Source organism: Schistocerca nitens, chromosome 9 (genome assembly GCF_023898315.1).
Source record: "Schistocerca nitens isolate TAMUIC-IGC-003100 chromosome 9, iqSchNite1.1, whole genome shotgun sequence".
Taxonomy (NCBI): Eukaryota; Metazoa; Arthropoda; class Insecta; order Orthoptera; family Acrididae; genus Schistocerca; species Schistocerca nitens.
Genome location: NC_064622.1, coordinates 214,675,070 through 214,697,036, shown reverse-complemented (window position 1 = coordinate 214,697,036; position 21,967 = coordinate 214,675,070). Strand labels below are relative to the sequence as shown.

Here is a 21,967-nt window from a genome sequence, read left to right as displayed (position 1 = left end):
CCAATATGCTGCCTATATGGTTTCACTATCAGTTGGAGGATGGCATTCATGTATCATACCACTGTTATGGTACCTTCCATGACCACCAGTGCCATACGCCGGCCCCACTTAATGCCACCCCAAAACAGCAGGGAACCTCCACTTTTCTGCACTTGCTGGACAGTGTGTGTAAGGTGTTCAGCCTGACCAGGTTGCCTCCAAACATGTCTCCGACGATTGTCTGGTTGAAGGCATATGTGACACTCATCGGTGAACAGAATGTGATGCCAATCCTGAATGGTCCATCCGGAATGTTATTGGTCCCATCTGTACCATGCTGCATGGTGTCGTGGTTGCAAAGATGGACCTTGCAATGGATGTCAGGAGTGAAGTTGCGCATCGTGCAGCCTATTGTGCACAGTTTGAGTCATAACACGACATCCTGTGGCTTCACGAAAAGCATTATTCAACTTGGTGGCATTGCTGTCAGAGTTCCTCTGAGCCATAATCTGTAGGTAGTGCTCAGCTACTGCAATAGTAGCCCTTGGGTGGCCTGAGAAAGCCATGTCATTGACAGTCCCTGTCTCTCTGTATCTCATCTGTGTCCGAACAACATTGCTTTGGTTCACTCTGAGACGCCTGGACACTTCCCTTGTTGAGAGCCCTTCCTGGCACAAAGTAACAATGCAGATGTGATCAAACTGCGATATTGACCATCTAGGCATGGTTGAAATACAGACAATATGAGCCATGTACCTTCTTCCTGGGGGTATGAGTGGAACTGATCAGCTGTCAGACCCCCTCCATCTAATAGGTGTGCTTCATGCATGGTTGTTTACATCTTTGGGCAGATTTAGTGACATCTCTGAACAGTAAAAGGGACTGTGTCTGTGATGCAATATCCACTCACAATATCTATCTTCAGGAGTTCGGGGAACCGGGGTGATGCAAAAATTTTTTCGATGTGAGCCAACAGCCTTGCCGCAGTGGTAACACTGGTTCCCATCAGATCACCGAAGTTAAGTGCTGTCGGGCTGGGTTAGCACTTGGATGGGTGATGCCAGCCGCTGTGGCCGAGCAGTTCTAGGTGCTCCAGTCCGGAACTGCACTGTTGCTACAGTCACAGGTTCAAATCCTGTCTCAGGCAAGGAGGTGTGTGATGTCCTTAGGTTAGTTAGGTTTAAGAAGTTCTAAGTCTAGGGGACTGATGTCCTCAGATGTTAAGTCCCATAGTGCTTAGAGCCATTTGAACCATTTTGGATGGGTGACCATCTGGTCTGCCGAACGCTGTTGGCCAGCAGGATGCACTCAGCCCTTGTGAGGCAAACTGAGGAGCTGCTTGATTGAGAAGTAATAGCTTCGGTCTTGGAAACTGACACACGGCTGGGAGAGCAGTGTGCTGACTACATGCCCCTCCGTATCTGCAACAGGTGACGCCTCTGAGCTGAGGATGACATGACAGCCGGTCGGTACCGTTGGGGCTTCATGGCCTGTTTGGACGGAGCTCTACAGTTTTTACTCACTACAGCTCCCTATAATACCATGGAAGTTAGTACCTGATGTCTTAACACATGTCCTATCATTCCGTCCCTTCTTCTTGTCAGTGTTTTCCATATACTCCTTTCCTTACATATTCTGCAGAGAACCTCCTCATTCCTTACCTTATCACTCCACCTTATTTTTCAACATTCTTCTCTAGCATCACCTTCCAAATCCTTCAGTCCGATTCTGTTCCTGTTTTATCACAGTCCATGTTCCACTCCCACACAATGCTGTGTTCCACACATATATTCTCAGAAATTTATTCTTCAAATTGAGGTCTATGTTTGATACTAGTAGACTTCTCTTGGCCAGGAATGCCATTTTTGCCTGTGCTTTCTGTGCTTTTTTTAACCACTTACTCCATCCACCATGAGTTATTCTGCTGCCTAGGTAGCAAAATTATTTAACTTCATCTACTTAGTGATCACCAATTTTGATGTTAAGTTTCATGTTGTTCTCATTTTTGGTACTTCTAATTAGTTTCGTCTTTCTTCAATTTGCTGTCAGTGCATATGCTGCACTCAAAGGACTGTTCATTCCATTCAACACATCCGGTTATTATTGTGATTCTTTTTCACTTTCACTGAGGATAGCAATGTTCTCAGTGAATCATATCATCACCTCCAAGAGACTTTCAGTTCAGTTCCTTCAGTATCTATGTGACACTCTCTCATGGACTGGACAAAATTATGACCACTCATACTATCCTTCTCTGTATACAGTCAATATCAATATCCTAGGATGGGGCATAAGTGTGACATGTAAGTGAAGCGGAAGAACAATTACTACTAGCCCTCTACTGGAAGACAAGAATACCCTTGTAGGTCTGTTTCTATGGCAACAGCCAACCACCCCAACTCTTTTGGTGACAAACAGGATTGTCCATGGAATTAAAGAGAGTTTAAGATATATCACACAACATATTTAACTACAGGCAAAATTTCTCAATTTTTGCATCATGGAATGTGAGTTCAAATAAAAAGTTCTGAAATTTTTCTCAGTGTTAGGTAAACAATTAATAATTGTAGTATAATTTGAAACTTTCTAATAGATTAAAGCTAGAGTCACACCACGAAAGACAAGAGTCCCATTTTTGATCCCCAGTTTGGCACACCATTTAATTCTGCTAGGATATTTCACATCACTGCACATTCTGCTGCAGAGTAAAAATGTGTTTGGAAACTGTAGTATACGAAATACCAGATTTATCTTTACACACTACAGATTTATCTGCAGGCTAAGGTTCTCCTGTAATGATAAAGTCCACTAACATAGGACTAATTGTATGTAAAACTAGTCGTATACATGGCCAGCAACTACCTATTTCTTACCTGTGTTGCTTCCTTAAGGACGTAACGATTGTATATGGCAGATCCAATATCACTTGCAGCTAGTATAAAAAATATCAGAGCTTGCAGAATTGCGAGTTTCATCTCACTCCAGTTCTGAAACAATGAATAAATGAAAGTTGTCTCACTAAATTTGCATATAAATTGTGATATACACTCCAAATTTGAAGCACATTTTTTAAACTGTTCAGTATAAATTCATGTAACATCAGTGAAACTAACCATTATAATTGTGGCCACATGGGCTGTGATGATAGCATATACACCACCTGAAGCACCAGCTAAGTATACATTGGGATCAGATACTGAGGTTCCCAAGGAACCAGCAACTACTCCTGCGAAGTACACTATTAGAACTCTCCAGCCTCGGTGCACCATTTCTAATGGTATTCCAAGAAGTATTTGGACCAGCAAGTTTACTACCAAGTGAAATGCACTGCAAACAAGTTATATGTCTATAAAAATTACAATTACCAAATGATGTGACAGTTTGAAGAAAAAATGTTACAAGAACGGTCATAGAAAACTCTGAATAAACTTCCGCACAATTATGAGGATAAAAGTCGATCAAGAGAACAAATGGCAGGAACTTTCTTCACTGCTTTAGTGATGAAATCCTGGTCAAATTTAAAAATGTCTAATATATTTAGAAATAGTTCTGAAAACTGGAGTGTCATCATTACATGTACTGTCCAGTAAGTCAAAGCAATCAAAACATTGGTCATCCCTGTATGCTAATTCATGGAAAACAAACAAAGAGGTTAGTCTGCATCGATTTGTGGTGCAATAACACAAGCAAGGCACCTATAAAAAAATCAAAGGCACAAAATCTATAGCTCTTTAGAAATTGAAGTCTTATCCGCAGACAAATGAATTTCTTCTCTGAGAAACCACAACAGGAAAAAGAATGTAAGCATTCTATTTAGCCCAGATTATGATCTTTCCCTCTGATGTATGTATTTAATGATACATTTTATAAAAAATAGTTATCTCGATTGCAGAAGGAGCACAAAAATCATGTTACACAAATATGACCATGAAAGAGAGAAATATGCACAAGAAAATATAATTTATTAAAAAACTAAAGGTCATAGGCAGTTAGTGCAAACAATAAATGAAGTGCACGATGCTTCCTGTTCCATTAAGAGCTCCACTTTTTGATAAAAGGATTATGTTCATAGTACATAAATAATGTAACACATGTAATTTATAGCCACAATTTTTCATGTCCTCAGCGGCTCAGCATTCGTTTGCTGGATATGGGCTTGGTGACCCCAGGATTCCTGAGCTGCGGACTGGTAAACACCACCAGTCCCCTGTCACTGTAAGCTCTGGGCATGCTTCAGCAACCACTGTACGGTGCAGCTGTGGAATGTTGTGTGTCACAGGGAATGAGGATCTTGGCTCGACTGCCAGATCATGAAGCTGGAAAGAAGCTCAATAAAAAAACTCCAACTGAAAGTGTGCTGCACGCTGACAGGATGCATGGCTGTTGAGGTGGAACAGTCTTTAGTGGTCTACAACTGGTGAACTTGCCACACCTCAGTTGTGTAAGACTAACCTATCCATGCAGGGCTTTGTACAGGTGGATTTTTTTAAATGCCCATAGCTATTTGTTGGACCATGATGTGACCCTTGAAATTTCTTCTTCTTCTTCCCAGTGGAATGGAAGGGCTGCTGGTAGGTATGAACACCCAACCTAACAAGAGGGCTTGTTTAGCCAGCCCTCCAGATTCAGGGGCAACACAGAATTTATCATTGAATAAGAACAGAATGCATGCTGCTGGTAGATTTTGTGTGTGTGTGTGTGTGTGTGTGTGTGTGTGTGTGTGTGTGTGTGTGTGAAATGGGAAGAGGGAAGTCTGAGAAGGTTTCGCCTTTTCACATACAAAAAGATTTAGAGGCATTGCATGTACACTGAAATCCATCAAGTGACTGCATAATGGAACACTCCTGGTTGAAGCTACCAATTCCAACAAGCGAAAAAACCTCAGAGAGCTAAATCCCTTGGGGAATATGCCATAGAAACAGAGCTCCACAACACCTTGCACTAAAGCAATGGTGTTGTGTCATGTCAAAATCTGGTAGAAATTCCCAAGAAGGAATTGAATGATGAGTGGGTTCAAGAAGTGGTCATTAATGTGCAAAATGTATTGAAAAGGGTGTATGGGGATCTAGTAAAATCTGACTCCTTCATTCTTATGTTCAATAGCATGAAACTCTCAGAGCATATCAAGACAGATTTCCTTCACCTAAGTGTATGGCCCTGTGTCTCCAATCCAATGTGCTGCTTTAAATGCATTTTGGGTACACCACCTTAGGGTGTAAGGTTGAAGCGACTTGTGGTAAATATGGCAAGGCCGCCCATGATTGATTTGGTTGGTCTTCTCCTCCTAAGTGTGTAAATTGTTCTGGGAATCACCCTCTCTGGTGTAGGAACTGCAGTTTCTTACTTGCAGAAAGGAAGACACAGGAGATTAAAACACTGAAACACATCCCATATGGTGAGGCCGGAAAGATGTATAGGGCCATGCAGCCTCTCATATTCACTACATCTTTTGCTTTGGCCCTTAAAAAGCATGTTTCAACAGCCAATGCTTCTACACAGATGGAGGTTGCTAGTGTCATCGCATTCACCATTGCATTTGTCAAGCTGCAATTGTTTCAGAACCCATAGTCCCTCAGGAACATCAGATAAAGCCATGGTTGCCACCACTGCAGAGCTACCATTACCATCAAAGGCAGAGTCTGGTAAAATATCCAGCACTGGCTCTATCACCAATGCAGTGGTTCCCATGAAACCCTCCCAGGCCAAGAAAGCAAATGGGAAGTTTCCATCAGAGGCAAAAACAGGTGGTAGACCATCAGACCATGTTGATGTCATTCGACATGACAATTCTGCTGCTTCTGCTTCAGAGCCAATGAAATTCAAGGCCAATTCAGGACAACCAGGTCATGACCAAATGCTCTATGTTTGCCAGCAGCATCAAAGAAAATCCTTGCCAGTTGTTGGAGGAAGGCAGACAGGCAGCTCTTCCAGCTCATAGAGAGAGGCAGTTCTGATATCTCTCCACAAACCAGGAAAGGACTGCACTAGTCCTACGTAACAAGCTATGTAGGAAAGACCCTGGCATGAATGGTCAACCATCATACGATCTGCTTGCTAGAGACCAGGCAACTCCTTAGTTGCTCTCAGTGTGGATTGTGGAGATTTTGGTCCCCTGTCGACAACCTGACTCTACTAGAGGCTGCTATTCAGCAGGCTTCTCTACAAAAACATAACTTCCTCAGTATATAAAAAAATTGTAAATTTGTGGTAAGATCTTATGGGAAAAAACTGCTTAGGTCCTCAGTCCCTAAGCTTACACACTACTTAATCTAACTCATGCTGTGGACAACACACACACTCATGCCCAAAGGAGGACTCAAACCTCCAACAGGGGCAGCCACGCAGACCATTACAAGATGCCTCAGACCACGCAGCTAACCCACGCGGCTCTCAGTAGTTTTTTGATATCAGTAAGGTGTGTGACACTAGTTAGAGACCCAGTATTCTCATGAAACTCCATCAGTGGGGCTTTTGTGGCCACCTTCCCATCTTCATATGGCCATTCCTGTCTAAGTACTTTTTTAGGTATTGAGTTGGTGACAAGCTGTCAGAGTATTTGGTACACAAACAGAATACCTAATTCACAGGATAAAATTAAAACTATATGGTCAGGAAGGAAGTTTCTGGTCAGCAGCACAAGGTCAAGGATATAAAGTCAGTATGTAGTAAAAATGTTTCTATTGATGATAAGTCAGATATATGTACAGTATTTATCAATCACTTTCTGAACATAGCTGGTGAATTAAAAAATTGAAAAAATAAAAAAAACTTAAGTTTCTACAGGAAATCATATAATTCTCTTGGAAAATGCCTTTCTGATACTGTTATCTGAAATACTCCTCTGTGATACTGACAAGTGGGAGATTGAGTCAATAATTAAATCACTGAAGTCTAAGGAATCTCAGGTATATGACAGAATATCTAGCAGAATACTAAAGTACTGTGCTGCACAAGTTAGCGCTGTACTTAGCCATATTTGTCATTTTTTCCTTTAGGAATGGTCAGTTTCCTGAATGATTAAAGTACTCAGTAGTAAAGCCATGCTATAAAAATGGAAAAAGGGATATTGTAGAATATTTTATACATATTTCTATGCCATCAGTCTTTGCTAAAGTTATTGAAAAGGCTGTGCATGAAGGATAATTGATCATTCCACTTCACATATTTTTCTGTCTAATGTATAGTGTGGTCTTAGAAGTGATTCAACAACTGAAAATGCTATACTATCTTTTCTCTGTGAGGTACTGGATGTATTAAAAAAGTTTTAATATTAGGCATCTTTTTGACTTAGCTAAGGTGTTTGATTGTGTTGATCACAAAATATTGCTCCAGAAGTTGGACCATTATGGAATATGGGGAGTAGCTCACAACTGTTTCACCTCTTACTTTAAGAACAGACAGCAAAAGATCATTCTCCACAGTACTAATAATGGCTATGATGGGGGGTGCCTCAGGGATCAGTGCTGGACCACACCTGTTCCTTATTTATATAAATGACATGCCTCCTAGTATTATTGGTGATTCTAAAATATTTGTGTTTGCTGATGACACTAGCTTGGTAGTAAAGGACATTGTGTGCAATGTTGACTCTGTTTCAAATAGTGCAATTCAAGACATCAGTTCATTGCTTGTAGAAAATAAACTAACACTAAATCAGTGAAAGACTCAGTTTTTACAGTTTCTAACTCGCAATTCAACAAAACCTGCCATTCTAATTACACAGAATGAGCATATGATTAGTGAGACTGAACAGTTCAAATTTCTAGATGTTCAGATAAATAGTAAACTGTCGTGGAATTCCCATGTTCAGCATTTTGTTCAAAGACTTAGTTCTGCTATTTTTTACTATTAGAAGAGTAGCTGAAGTAAGCGATAGTTCAACATGAAAAGTAGTCTGTTTTGCTTATTTTCATTCACTTATGATGCATGGCATTATATTTTGGAGTAATTCTTTCCATTCTCAATGTATTTTTGGCTCAGAAACAGACAGTTTTGGCAACAAGTGATCAAACTTCCTTGACTCTTGTGCATAAAAGTGTGCAGTATTCTGCAGCATCCGTTTTCAATAAGCTACCACAAGAATTCAAAAATCTTAGCAGTAATCTCCGTGTTTTCAAATAGAAACTGAAGAGTTTCCTCATGGCTCACTCCTCCTATTCCGTCATGTAGTTCCTTGAAAAATTAAGATTATTTCTGTGTTATATTGTTGACTGTGCTTACATAAACTTATAGCTTGGTGTCTTTTTAGGATTCATAACCATTTTATTTTATCTGTTATTACTTTTTGTTGTAAGTTCATTTGCTGACACTTCCATGACCATGGAGATTTGCTCCTCAGTTTTGTCCTATGGAACTAGACGTGTAAAATAAAAAATAAATAAAATCATTTTGAGCAGGAGAATGGTGCTTGTTAGAGCAGTGCTTTAAGTGCTACCCTCTTTGCTATAGCCATAAACTATATCATGCCTACAGTAGAGTCCTGTACAGTGCTCCTTATTTGTGTATAATTTTGTTGTTTTCTGTTCGTCCTCCTGTGTTGCAACAGTGACCCCTCAGTTGCAGCTTACAGTGTGGAGGTTAAATGACTGGGCTGAAAAGACAGTTTCTCAGTTTTCTGAAAATAATAATGTGTGTGTGTGTGTGTGTTCATTTTAATTATTGTTGTTGTATTTATAATTTATCTCACTTGCATATGAGGGACACCATACTACATTTTAAAGACTCAGTGAGATTTCTGGGTCTCATTTTTGACTCCAAACTGCCTTGGCTGCCAAACCAAAGAGACCTGAAAGCCAGAACTCAGAAGGCACTGCATATCATAAAGTGCCTTAGCCACAGATCTTGGGGAGCAGACAGGGTATGTCTACTACAGTTTTATAGGGCTTTCATGTGTTCATTGCTGTTCACAAACAAGAAAAATTTGTTGTTGTTGTTTTTGGGGTGCATGGGTGATGAACGGTGAGATTATCAGCACCCTTCTAAACATTAAGAGAAATGAATATGTTGTATTTGCTTACTTCTGTGCTAAATAAATGTATATTCGACTTCTAAAGTGTGTCTTACCGCCCTACGCCGCATAATAGCCAAGTGGTGACACTGGCATTGCCATTGTATGTTCGCGAATTATTTTGTGTTCCTTTTCATCATTAGTGAACTTTGTGTGCTGGCCCACATTGTCTTTGGAACAATGGATCTACCAGCATCTTTCTGTGCTAGTGCCTCGCACCCTGTTAACTGTGCTTGCATATTTACAAGTGTACCTAATAAGTTAGTTAAAAGTGAACAATTACCTACACCCAGGCATGCTGGCAGCCACTTAACCTTAACTAGCTCAACATGGCCACCATCAAGTGCAACTACATAGCAACAGCTGCTACATGGACAGTGCACACCGCTTAGTGACATTTTGAACGATAATCCAACGAAGGACATTGTGGTTCACTCCTCAGCTATGCAGTCTCCTTCTCTTTCAGTTCAGTTTGGTGTGCTGCCAAAGTTCAAGAACTGAAATTTGAACATTCCAATGCATGGGGTTGCACATTTTTATATACCTAATGTCGCAAGCCCCCCCCCCCCCCCCCCCTGCACACCGTCTCGGCGATGAAGGTCACCTCAACCGTGCTGGTTTCCCCAACCATTGCTCCATGGTCACACTGCGTTCCCCTTCTGCCCACTTTCATAACAGCACCAGCCATTCCCCCCACTCCGGTATTTGGATCAGATCCGCTGTGGCTGCATCGTGACTGCCTTCCGCCCGCTGTTGCAACGTCACCGGCCGTTACATCCGTGCCATGTTCGCCATCGGACCTGCAGTTGGGCACGTCGTGCCATCGTTTGCATCTGCTCACTCCATGTTGTGTGCTGTTCCACCCCCCCCCTCCCTCCCCCTCCACGCAGACACACCGTCTACCACTACTGCACTCCAGGTGCCAGGGGCTTCCTGCCCTGCTCACACAGATCATCGCCTACCAGTGCTGCATCAACATGTGTTACACAGCAGGTTTCCTAAGCTGTCTGCTTTGCAAAAGGACAACACTAAGACTTGGTTTGCATTGGTATATCACCTATTGCTTATCCAAGGGATTTTGCACAATGACACACGTTTCGCTGCCTGGTAAGCCACCTCCTTGCTCATCCAGACCTCATGAGTGATCTGCTCCTCTCACTGTCCACCTCGCCCAAGTATTTAACAGGAAAAACATTGCTCATCAAATGCCTTTCTCACCCACCAGTGGAGGCTATCCACCACATTATTCATGACGAGCACCTCAGCGACCGCACACCTCTGCAGCTTTGGTGGCGCCTTCGTGCATTAATCAATGATCAAGTACTACCGGACACCGTGCTTTGGACTTTGTGGATGGCCCAACTGCCATTGGCCCTACAACTTCACCTGCTATCTCACGTCACCAACCCTCTCGAGATTTGGCTGACCACACCTACGCTATCATTTGTCACCAACACCGCCTGTCACGGACGACATCCCCGTCACCATCAGATGGCATGCCTGTACCTTCGATTCCATGCTCTACCAGCAGAGGCCAGTGCACTCGCCTCAGTACCTCAGCAGCCTGCTAGGAGCTGCCACCTAGCAGCCTACAGAAGGTACTGCCTGTGGCCTCACAACAGCAGCAGACGACCCTGCCCGAGCAGTAGCCAGAGTGGTCTCAAGCAATGATGCAGTCCACTGTGTACCCCTCCCTCTCCACAGTGCTTCACCTCCAAGCTTGCCTGCTATGCTGGTACCATGCCACTTACAGGGATGACGATCACAACTGCCGCATACCTTGGACGTACCCAAATGATTCCAGCAGGCATGTTTATGTGCCACGTCCCACCACAATCGTTCACAGCATGTATCGTTCGACACCGCACCACTTGCTCCAGTGGCACGATGCCTCTATGTCATGGACTTGTCATTGGGCATTCACTTTCTCATCAACACCGGCGCCAATGTCAGTGTTATCCCAGCCAAGCACGCGGGCAACATGCTTGCACCTGCTAACCTCACTTTGATTGCTCCAAACCACTCTCCTATTGCGATCCTTGGCTTCATCAAGATGTTGCTTCGCCTATGACCAGTCACCACCTCCTCTTGGACTTTCCACACCACCGACGTGAATGAACCTGTGATTGGGTTGGACTTCCTACACAATTACGAACTTTTGCCAGACCTGCAGGCTGCCACATTCCACCACATTCCATGCTCGAACAAGTTCAACATGACCCCGCTCTCGACCTCCTTGGCTACGCTTTCCACATGTGCATCTCTCCTCAAGCGTATTACTACATGACTCTCTGATTTATTGGACTTGCCTACACAAATCGACAAGCTCTGCACACATAACGAGATGTTACGCACTCGCATTGTCGGTGCCTCTGCTGAATTATCACATGCACGGAGTGCGATTTGCAGCCTGTCTACAGAGCCGCAATGTGCGGAACCATTACTCACATATACTGCGCCTTCGCACTACATTACTCCTGTGTCAAGGTTCCCTCTGCCTGCTGCCATGACCATGTCATCACAGGTGAATCTACAGGTCGCTCAGGTTCTTGCTTCATGGGATTCCTTGTATCATGTGGCTGCCGCACCATGCCCTCCATATTCATCAGCTGCTGATGCCCCACCAACGCCACTCTGGCCCAGCAAGGTCAGTGAGCTGTGTTGAGTTTCCCTCTGGCTGTTGCCATGGCCATGTCCGTGTCATCACAGGTGAATCTACAGGACGCTCATGTTCTTGCTTCATGGGATTCCTCATATCGCGTGGATGACATGCCATGCCCTCCATCATCATCTGCTGCTGATGCCCCCCCCCCAACACCATTCCGGCCTGGCAAGGTCAGTGAGCTTTCATCTCACCAGCCCCCGTCACACCCTCCCCCCCACCTGCCTCCCTTCGCAGGTATTGGCCATCAGCAGTGGCACTTGTCATAGAATCCACACAAAGGATGACCCACATGTACATTATAAAGCTAGGCATTCTAACGCTTCCAAACTTCTGCGCACACCTCTGGCGTAAAGTGCCATATCCTTGGACTAGATCAACTTTGATTTATCTTTGTCACGGCATGCTCACACGTCATGCTACATTTGTACTGCCATATTGTATTCGCTTACTTCTGTGCTAAATAAATGTATATTCAACATCTAAAGTGTGTTATTATCACCCTATGACATATCCTTGGACTCGATCATCTTTGATTTATCTTTGTCTACATTGACACGGCGTGCTACATTTGTACTGCCATATTGTATTTGCTTACTTCTGTGCCAAATAAATGTATATTCAAAATCTAAAGTGTGTTGTTATCACCCTACGACACATAATAGCCACACACTTCTGTGTTCTAAAAATAATGAGTTTCGCCAAAGCATGATTATGTGACTCATTATTGAATGGAGATATTCAGGATAGAATAATTTATTAATTTTTAAATGACCTGTAGATGTATCATGTACACTGCAGATCTATTAGAAATGAGGTGCTTCACTAAATTAAGAGTTTGTTTTTCAATTATGATTATGATATATCTTTGTCCCCAAAAATGAGTGCTACTTATGTCTTCTTTCATTGTTAGATCATTCACATGACTTGTGGAGTTCTATGAGAAATACTGAATTATTAAAATTTAATGATAATGAATCTGTCTTGAACTGTATCTTGATGTTTTCACTTACAATTACATGGAAGTTAAATGAAATGATAGCTAACATATCAGGTAAAAGTATCCTATGCCAGGAAGAGAAAATTTTATTTAACACAGAACACTAGCTCTAAGCAAGACTTAGTTGCTTTTTTGCAGTCTTTACTTTTAGCCACTAGATAACCTATGTTGTAAGAACTCCTCTACATGACTGATTCCCAAGTGATTTCCTGGTGTGATTCATACAGATACTGAAAAACTGAGTCCATTAGGTGATCACCGCAACAAATAGATTTTTCATCATACTGGTTTGATTCCATATATTTATTAGTGTTCTTCATGTTCTCTGCCATTGAGTCAAATAAGATAAGAGGCATTCATATCAGTCCTTTTAACTTATATTTATTTTATCAACTTTCATCATGTGATTCAACTTATTGGGTTTGGTTTCCTTTTTAGAAATTATGCTCAACGTAACTAACATGTAACAGAAGTCAGAACCATCTCTTATATGCAGTCACATAATATGTTTTGTGGCGTGTATCTTCCACAAGTACTTCTTGTTTTTATAAGTATAGTAAAAATTTCTAAGTATGTGAGTGTATCTGTATAACTCTGATCAGACTTGTAACACAACATCTTGCTGTTTCTTGCTTGATAAACTGTCATGTCTGATACCATATAAAATGATCTGAAAACAAATAAATAAATAAACTACTCCCATGGAGCCTGATATGAGACCACTGCTCAGATTACTTTTGACACTTTCGTTAAAAACCATTCTGAAGCAACTGAGGTATAACAGTCAAAGTAAGAGATAAAAATAACTTGATACTGGCAGTTTATTTAATGTAAAAGGAAATGTTTTAATTAATGTTGATTAAAAGATTAATAAATGTACATCAATAAACTCCAAAATACTTTGCCTTTTCAAAATCAGATTCCAGATTTGTATTTCACTATTCAAAAGCAATATTTAGATATGTATCTCAATCACATGCTGTTTAATTTTTATTTTGTAATGATTTTCGGTTTTGTATGTCTCTTTCTCTTTCATTCCCATGTCACAAAACTGGCTATGTCTGATCAACCCATATTATATTTCGATCCACTGAATAAAGCTTAAAATTAAGCTTCTGTGTCACGGAAATCTGCATAAATAATAGATTCAAAAGATGCTTCATAAGTCTGCAAAGGGCTTGGTTGACGCCATAAGAATAATGTCACAATCCGCTATAATAATAGAATCTGTTTCAGTTCAATGGAGACAATTTTTATTTAGTTTTGGCAGCTCTAGCAGAGTGATGGGAGCAACAGGTTGGTGTTTGGTTTGAATGTTTCATATTAAATTGTGTATATTTTATTCTGTGTAATAGTATGTTGGCAACACTGATGTAGCTATGTTAATATGGGGCACATGTCTGTTTTTATTTTGAGGCAGATACTAATAATAACAAACAAATATCCTATGAAGTTTCTGTTTGTTTTTGAAACATTTAAAATCATGTCAGACATCGTATGAAGCCACAGACCAATAACCCAGGATATAACAACCTGATCTTTCTAGCTTCCTCACATGAGAACTAGTAATATTATCCTTCAGACAATCAATGAGATATGTAATATTCACATATGCTTGTAAATAGGAGTGGCACATGTGCATGTTCTATTAACTGATGACTGTGGCACGTTGTTCTACATTGCCACTTATATATCCCCACAAAATTTAAAACTTGTTTGCCACTCACGTAAAAGGAAAGTTTCATTGCACTTTACAGTTTATATAATAATTTTATATCTCACCTTCTACTCAGTTTTACCACAGTTCTGCACCAACCTGTTCAATACACTCCTTTATTACGCATAATCCACTCTTAACTTATATCGTGTGTTTTTTGTATGTAATTTTTTGTTTTTTCTTCATTTTAAATGCAAACCACTAAATTCAAATTGTGAGTGGCCAGGCTAGTGGCCCCGCATTCTTCTCTCCATCAATAGATGGCAGCACTTTTGCCACTCTGGCTTACCAATTTGCCTTCCCGTTCACATCCCTGTTCTGCGCTCATAGGCAGCACACTGTGCATGGTATATGCGGCGCTCGGGGACCACAGCACAGCGCAAGTGTCATGATATCATTAGCATATATTACCTACTCAGTCAGTTGTTCGTAGTACTGTCTGGTGGCACTTGAGCATTGACATAGGTTTCATAGCACCTAGCCCGACCGGCGGTTTTGAAATGTTTTTTAAAAGTTTTTAAAACTATTTGGAAAAATTTGTTTTTTGTTTTCTATGTGTATTGTGGCATGTGAAAATTATCTCCTGTGTTTTGCTATTTCCAGTATGACACCTGAGGATGGGCTTATAACAGTCTGAAATCGGTCATGTGAAAATAAAGTAATTTACAACTGAAGTAGTATTTTCAATCTCTGCTATAATGCTCAGTTATGGATGTCCTGCCAACAGGATTATTTGTAAATGTTGATGGACATTAGCCTGCTGTGCACCCAATTTAATACAATCTATGTGGCACCAAGGCTCTCAAGTGACTAACCATTTGTGCAGATACATTAATAATAATATACAACTCATGTTATATCACATTCTAGGATTCAGTTCAGTCATAATGGTAGTCAGGTGGAATAAATCTCAGACTAATAAACTGCTCCACCGCCCCTGCTAACTTCCAAGTTTGAATAATGATTTTGTATGTAGCCTCATATGGTGAGAATTGGGAACAGCTAATGCACCAATGAATGTTGTCAGACATGATTGTTTTGGTGATCCAGATGTTACTGTGTCGAGAGGCATGATGTAAAATGTGCATACTTACCCCTAGATCTTTGAACATGGCACACTCAACAGTCAGTGTTATTGTGACACTGTAATCCTTCCCTATGTACATATTTTCAGGGTTGCCTTTTGCTCTGACTTCAGTTTTAGGGATGATAATCCATGACTGCATCTAGCAGAACAGATGGAGCAGCTTTTGGAACAAGAGAGTGTACAGCAAATGGGCTGAGCTGCCTATTCTCCTGACTTAAATCCCAGTGAACATGTGTGAGAGGCATTTAGATGTAGTGCACTGTGTTCACATGCATCAACAACATCCAGCAATTGTCAACTGTGTTGACAGAGGAATGGGAGACCCTATCACAAGAACTATTTTCTAGCCTTGTGGCCAGCATGGGAGCGCACTACAGAGCACACACTGCTGTCTATAATAATCACACACCCTACTAGAAACCATGTCCAGCATTTTTCAATGTCCAGGTGACCATCATAAATCATGCTGACTTCAGTGTAATTATTGTCTCTGAATAAAATTGTCATTCCTGCTTGTCTCACTGCATATCTGTTTCAGTTACCTTCTGTGCTGTGCTGTACTGTACTGTACTGTACTATAGCAGTTCATTGTATGCATGGTCCAAGTTTCATTAAGCTATGTTAGTTGGCAGTGACACATCACTTGAAAGTTACTTACATCCTTAAGTTTTGCAGACAAGTGTACATACTTCATTTTAAACACTGTGCTGAATCCAAGCTTTGCAGCTGTCACATATTGCGAGAGGGATATAATCATGATGTTACCTCAGCTATATATGTGTAAGAACCATATAATGATTCGCATACCAAAGTGGTAGTTTGACACACCTTATGTCAGACACAGGTTATGACACTTACTGTCTTCTTCATGTGCCACCTCTCATTTTGCACTGACCTCGCCATCATCAAATACTACCTCCCCCAATGCCCCACTAACTCTAGATCTAGTACCAGCCTGTTTTTGTGGCATTTAGAGGCAATATATCTATTCACCCAAGATCTAAAAATTTCTTGTTTGGTTCAGATTCATTGGCAATATCTCCATATTTGGACTCAGTGTCAAAGAATTCTAACCTCTTTTCTCCAGAGTCCCAACAACTTCTCTCCTTCCATTTCATCTGACCCTCTTCTGCTCAGCTTGCTGCCTTAATGGTCATTGACCTCCATCTCCCTAAGTGCTTCTTAAAAATCTCCACCCATATAGCATACTATTCATTAACACTACCTGTGCCTCAACAGATACCATCCTATCCACACTAAGAATATTCTCCTATATAATCATCTGAAGAGAAGCAGTCCGTTGCCCTATACTCATACACTGATGTGACAGAAGTACTAGGATTCCTCCTAATATTGTTCTGTGCCTCCTTTTGCCTTGTGTTTGTAGCAACTTGACATAGTATGGACTCAACAAGTTATTGAAAGCCCCCTGTAGAAATACTGAGCCATGCTGAATCTATAACCATCCATAGTTGTGAAAGTGTTGCCAATGCAATATTTTGTCCAAGAACTGACTTCTCAGTTATGTCCCATAATTGTTCAATGGGATTCATCTCAGTGATCTGGATGTGCCAAATCATTCATTCAAATTGTTCAGAATGTTCTCCAAAACAACAGCGAACAACACTGTCCCAGCAACTTGTTTGGGAACACAAAGTCCATGAATGGTTACAGACGGCCTCCAAGTAGACAAACATAACTATTTTCAGTCACTGACTGTTTCAGTTTGACCAGAGGACCCATACCATTTAATGTAAACACAGCCCACACCATTATGGAGCCACAATCATCTTGCACAGTGCCTTGTTGACAACTTGGGTCCACAGCTTCATGGGGTCTGTGCCACACTTGAAGCCTACCATCAGCTTTTACAAACTGAAAATGGGATTCATCTGACCAGGCTATGGTTTCCAATCATCTAGGGTCCGACTGATATGGTCATGAGCCCAGGAGAGGCACCGCAGGTGATGCCATGCTGTAAGCAAAGGCACTCAGGTTGGTCGTCTACTGTCATAGCTCATTAACATCAAATTTTACTGCACTGACCTAATGTATACATTCGTTGTATGTCCCACATTGATGTATGTGGTTATTTCACACAATGTTACTTGTCTGCTAGCACTGACAATGCAAATGCCACTACTCTCAGTCATTAAGTGACGGCTTTCAGTCACTGCGTTTTCTGTGGTGAGAAGTAATGCATGAAATTTGGTATTCTCAGTACACTCTTGACACTGTGGATCACAGAAGACTGAATTCCCTAATGATTTCCAAAATTCTGAAATGGTATGTCCCATGCGTTTAGCTCCAGTTATCATTCCATGTTCAAAGCCTGTTAATGCCCATCGTGTGGCAGTAATCACATCACCTGTTCACATGAATCACCTGAGTACAAATGACAGCTCCACCAATGCACTGCCCTTTTATGCATTGTGTACATGATACTAGTGCCCTCTGTATATGTGAAAATTACTATGCCTTGACTTTTGTCACCTCAGTGTATACCGAAGGTATTACTAAGGCCTTCACAGAGAAGCACTATCCTTCCAACCTAGTCCACATACAGATCTCCTGTGCCACATTCATTGTATACGTGGAATTCTTCCATTATCACTGTGAGGCACTTATGTACCCCTTCATTACCCATCCACACCCTTTCTGGAACAACTTAACCACATCTGTCGCCAGGGCTTCAACTACATTTCATTATGACCTGAAATGAGGAACATAAGTCTCAAAATTCTTCACACCTCCCTAAAGTGGTATTCTACCACCCACTTTACCTTCAAAATTTTCTATTTCATTCTTATGCCACACTTATCCCCAACAAAGCCCATGGGTCATATCCCAGTGGAAGATCCTACAGCAAGACTGTTCTGTAAACCTACCAATAACACATGTATCTTACCATATCAGAGACAGGGCCACCTCTTGGAGCAGTCATATCACATATCAACTATATTGTAACTTCTGCTCAGTCTTCTATGTGGACATGATCACCAGCTGGGTGTTTATCTGAGTGAAAATCCACTGTCAAACTGTGACCATGAGCAATGTTGACCATACATTGACAGAACATTCTGCTGAACATAATGCACCTGAATTACCTGACATTGTCAGTAGGAGGGAGATCTCTATATTCATGTAAAAAAAACTTCCAGGCTAGAACTTTTATTGTCCAGATCACAGTTGATACATATACCAATTACTAGTTTTGCCAAAGTTATATTGCCATTTTTGGATCAGTAAGTGTTACAAATATGTTAAAAGGTTTATATATGTATATATATAATTAAAACAAAACCTTAATTCAGTTTTACATACTGTCAGATACATGAATTATAAAGCCACTATATGTGGCATGTTACCATCTGGCCACTTGGAGGTAAACTGTGAAATTAAAAATATTACATAAGAGAAAGCACTACAAAATTTTTATGGGGTCTCCAACATCACTGACTAAAATAATGTTTACCTCACAGAAAAGACACTTCCATGCAATGCTAAGTACCCTAAAATAAAAGCCATAACTTTATCATCAAGGCATAAATAAATAAATTTTAAATTTATTTCTCTCTATGTGTCTCCTTTTCCACTACTTCCCCCCCCCTCCCCCCTCCCACCCCCACCCTCTCCAGCCCGTCGCCCAATCTGCAGCACTTCACTGTCTGCCATCCCCACCATACTATCCCTCCCCTCCCCGCCCCAGCCTCATCCTTTCCCCCACCCAGTCGCCACTCCCATCATGCACTGATGCTGCTGAGACTGCAGTCGTGTGTGTGAGTTGCATTTGTGTGAGAGTGTGTGTGCACATGTGTGTCTATTGTTGACAAAGGCCATTGGCCAAAAGCTGTAAGTGTGAAAATCTTTTTGTTGTGCCTATCTGTGACTCAGCATCTCCACTGTATGGTGAGTGGCAACTTTCCTTCTCACAATATTTTAGTGAACTTTATAAAAATTAATATATAAATCCTCCCCCCTTCCCCCCCCCCTCCCCCCAAGCTGTACCATAGTGCGACCATATGGAGAGGTAACTGTTGAGAGGCCAGACAAAAGTGTGGTTCTTGAAGAGGGGCAGCAATGTTTTTAGTACTTGCAGGGGCAACAGTCTGGACAATTGACTGATCTGGCCTTGTAACATCAACCAAAACGGCCTTGCTGTGCTGATACTGCGAATGGCTAAAAGCAAGGGGAAACTACAGCCGTAATTTTTCCTACCCTATGGTTAAATGATGATGGCATCCTCTTGGGTAAAATATTCCAGAGGCAAAATAGTCACTCATTCAGATCCCCAGGTGGGGACTAATCAGGAGGGGTTGTTATCAGGAGGAACTAAACTTGCTACTATGGACTAGAGTGTAGAGTGTCAGATCCCCTAATTGGGGAGGTAGGTTAGAAAATTTAAAAAGAAAAATGGATAGATTAAAGTTAGATGTAGTGGGAGTTAGCGAAGCTTGGTGACAGGAGGATCAGGAGTTCTGGTTGGATGAATACAGGGATGAATACAGGGTTATACATACAAAATCAAGTAGGGGTAATGCCGGAGTAGGTTTAATAGTGAATAAACAAGTAGGAATGCAGATAAGTGTAGTGAATGTATCACTGTAGCCAAGATACGAGGGTAAACCAAAATGCAAATTCTCCTATTTTTTTTATAAGTAAAGAACTCTGTTTGTGTGGCGGTTGGTCACATTGTTATGAAGAATGCTTCATGCACTGTGTGTAAACATGTGCACGCCACACTGAGGCACTCAGTCTTGACTTGGCAGCCGTTGAAAATGGAGCTCCTGTTGGATGTTACCGCCAAATATGAATTGTGTGCAGTTATTCGGTTTTTGAATGCAAAGCACACTGCATCGATTGAAATCCATCGTCAATTGATAGAAGTTTATGGTGAGTCATGCATTGATGTCAAAAATGTTCATGAGTGGTGTAGAGAGTTGCAGCTGGTTGGACCAAAATTCATGATGAGCAAAGGAGTGGGAGACCATCAATTTCTGAGGAGACAGTGTTGAAGGTTGAGCAAAGCATGCGTGAAGATCAGCGGATCACCCTGGATGACCTCTGCATGTTGGTTCCTGAGGTTTCTCAAGCACCGCTCACAGAATTTTAATGGAAACATTGAACTACCGGAAGGTAGCTTGGCAGCGAAGTGGTATGACATGGACATACAAAAACTGCCACAGCATCTACAAAAATGCATCAACATAAATGGTGATTATGTCAAAAAATAGCAAAATGTTCAAGCTGTAAACTGATGTAAACAATTGTAGAAATAAACAGGTCTATGTACTTCAAAAAAATAGGAGACCTTACTTTTGGGATTACCCTCATAGAAACAAAGCCCACACCTATCACAGTAGTACACCTTTATATGCCAACTAGTTCTGCAGATGATGAAGAGATAGAAGAAATGTATGATGAGATGAAAGAAATTATTCAGACAGTTAAGAGAGATGGAAATTTAATAGTCACTGTGGACTGTAATTTGATAATAGGAAAAGGGAGAGAATGAAAATTAGTAGATGAAGAGATACTGAATTTAATTTATGAAAGGAGAAAATATAAAAATGCAGTAAATGAAGCAGGAGGATGGGAATACAAATGTCTAAAAAAATGAGATTGATAGAAAGTGTAAAATGGCTAAACAGGAATGACCAGAGGACAAATGCAAGGATTTGTAACCATATGTCACTAAGGGAAAGGTAAATACTACCTGCAGCAAAATTAAAGAGACATTTGGAGAAAAGACAACCACATGTAGGAATATCAAGAGCTCAGAGGGTCTGTACAGGGGAGATGTACTTAAGTGCAATATTATGGAAATGACAGAGGACACAGATGAAGAGGAGATGGCAGATATGATGCTGAAAGAAAATTTGACAGAATGCTCATAGATCTAAACAAGGCCCCCGGAATAGACGACTTAGAACTATTGATAGCATTGGGAGAGCCAGCCGTGGTGAAACTCTTCCATCCGGTGAAAAAGATGTATGAGACAGGCAAAATACCCTCAGATTTCAAGAAGAATATAATAATTCCAATTTCAAAAATATCAGATGTGGACAGATGTGAAATTTGCCAAACTATTAGTTTAATAAATCAAGGTTGCAAAATACTAACATTAATTGTTTACAGAAGAATAGAAAAACTGATAGAAGCTGACCTCAGGAAAGATTAGTCTGGATTCTGGAGAACTGTAGGAACACACAAGGCAATACTGAGCCTATGACTTCTCATAGAAGATAGGTTAATGAATACAAACCTACATTTATAGCATTTGTAGACTTAGAGAAATCTTTTAAAAATGTTGACTGGAATACTCTCTTCCTAATCCTAAAGTTGGCAGGGGTAAAATAGAGGGAGCAAAAGGCTATTTACAATTTGTACAGAAACCAGATGGCAGTTATAGGAGTTGACGGGCATGAAAGGGAAGCAGTGTTTGAGAAGGGATTCAGACAATGTTGTAGCCTATCCCCAATGTTATTCAATCTGTATACTGATCAAGCAGTAAA

At 41.0% G+C, this 21,967-nt stretch overlaps 1 protein-coding gene across 7 annotated transcripts in view; it reads right to left on the bottom strand.

The window, feature by feature from the left end:
• The window catches only part of LOC126203239 (rhomboid-related protein 2-like), a 79,900-nt gene that overhangs the window by 15,813 nt on the left and 42,120 nt on the right, over positions 1 to 21,967 (bottom strand). For all 7 annotated transcript variants that reach the window (XM_049937487.1, XM_049937491.1, XM_049937489.1 and 4 more), the window contains exons 6-7: positions 3,093 to 3,306; positions 2,853 to 2,966 (exon numbers count right to left, since the gene is read on the bottom strand). In XM_049937487.1, the coding sequence (XP_049793444.1) occupies positions 2,853 to 2,966; positions 3,093 to 3,306 (328 nt within the window). The remainder of the gene's footprint in view (positions 1 to 2,852; positions 2,967 to 3,092; positions 3,307 to 21,967) is intronic.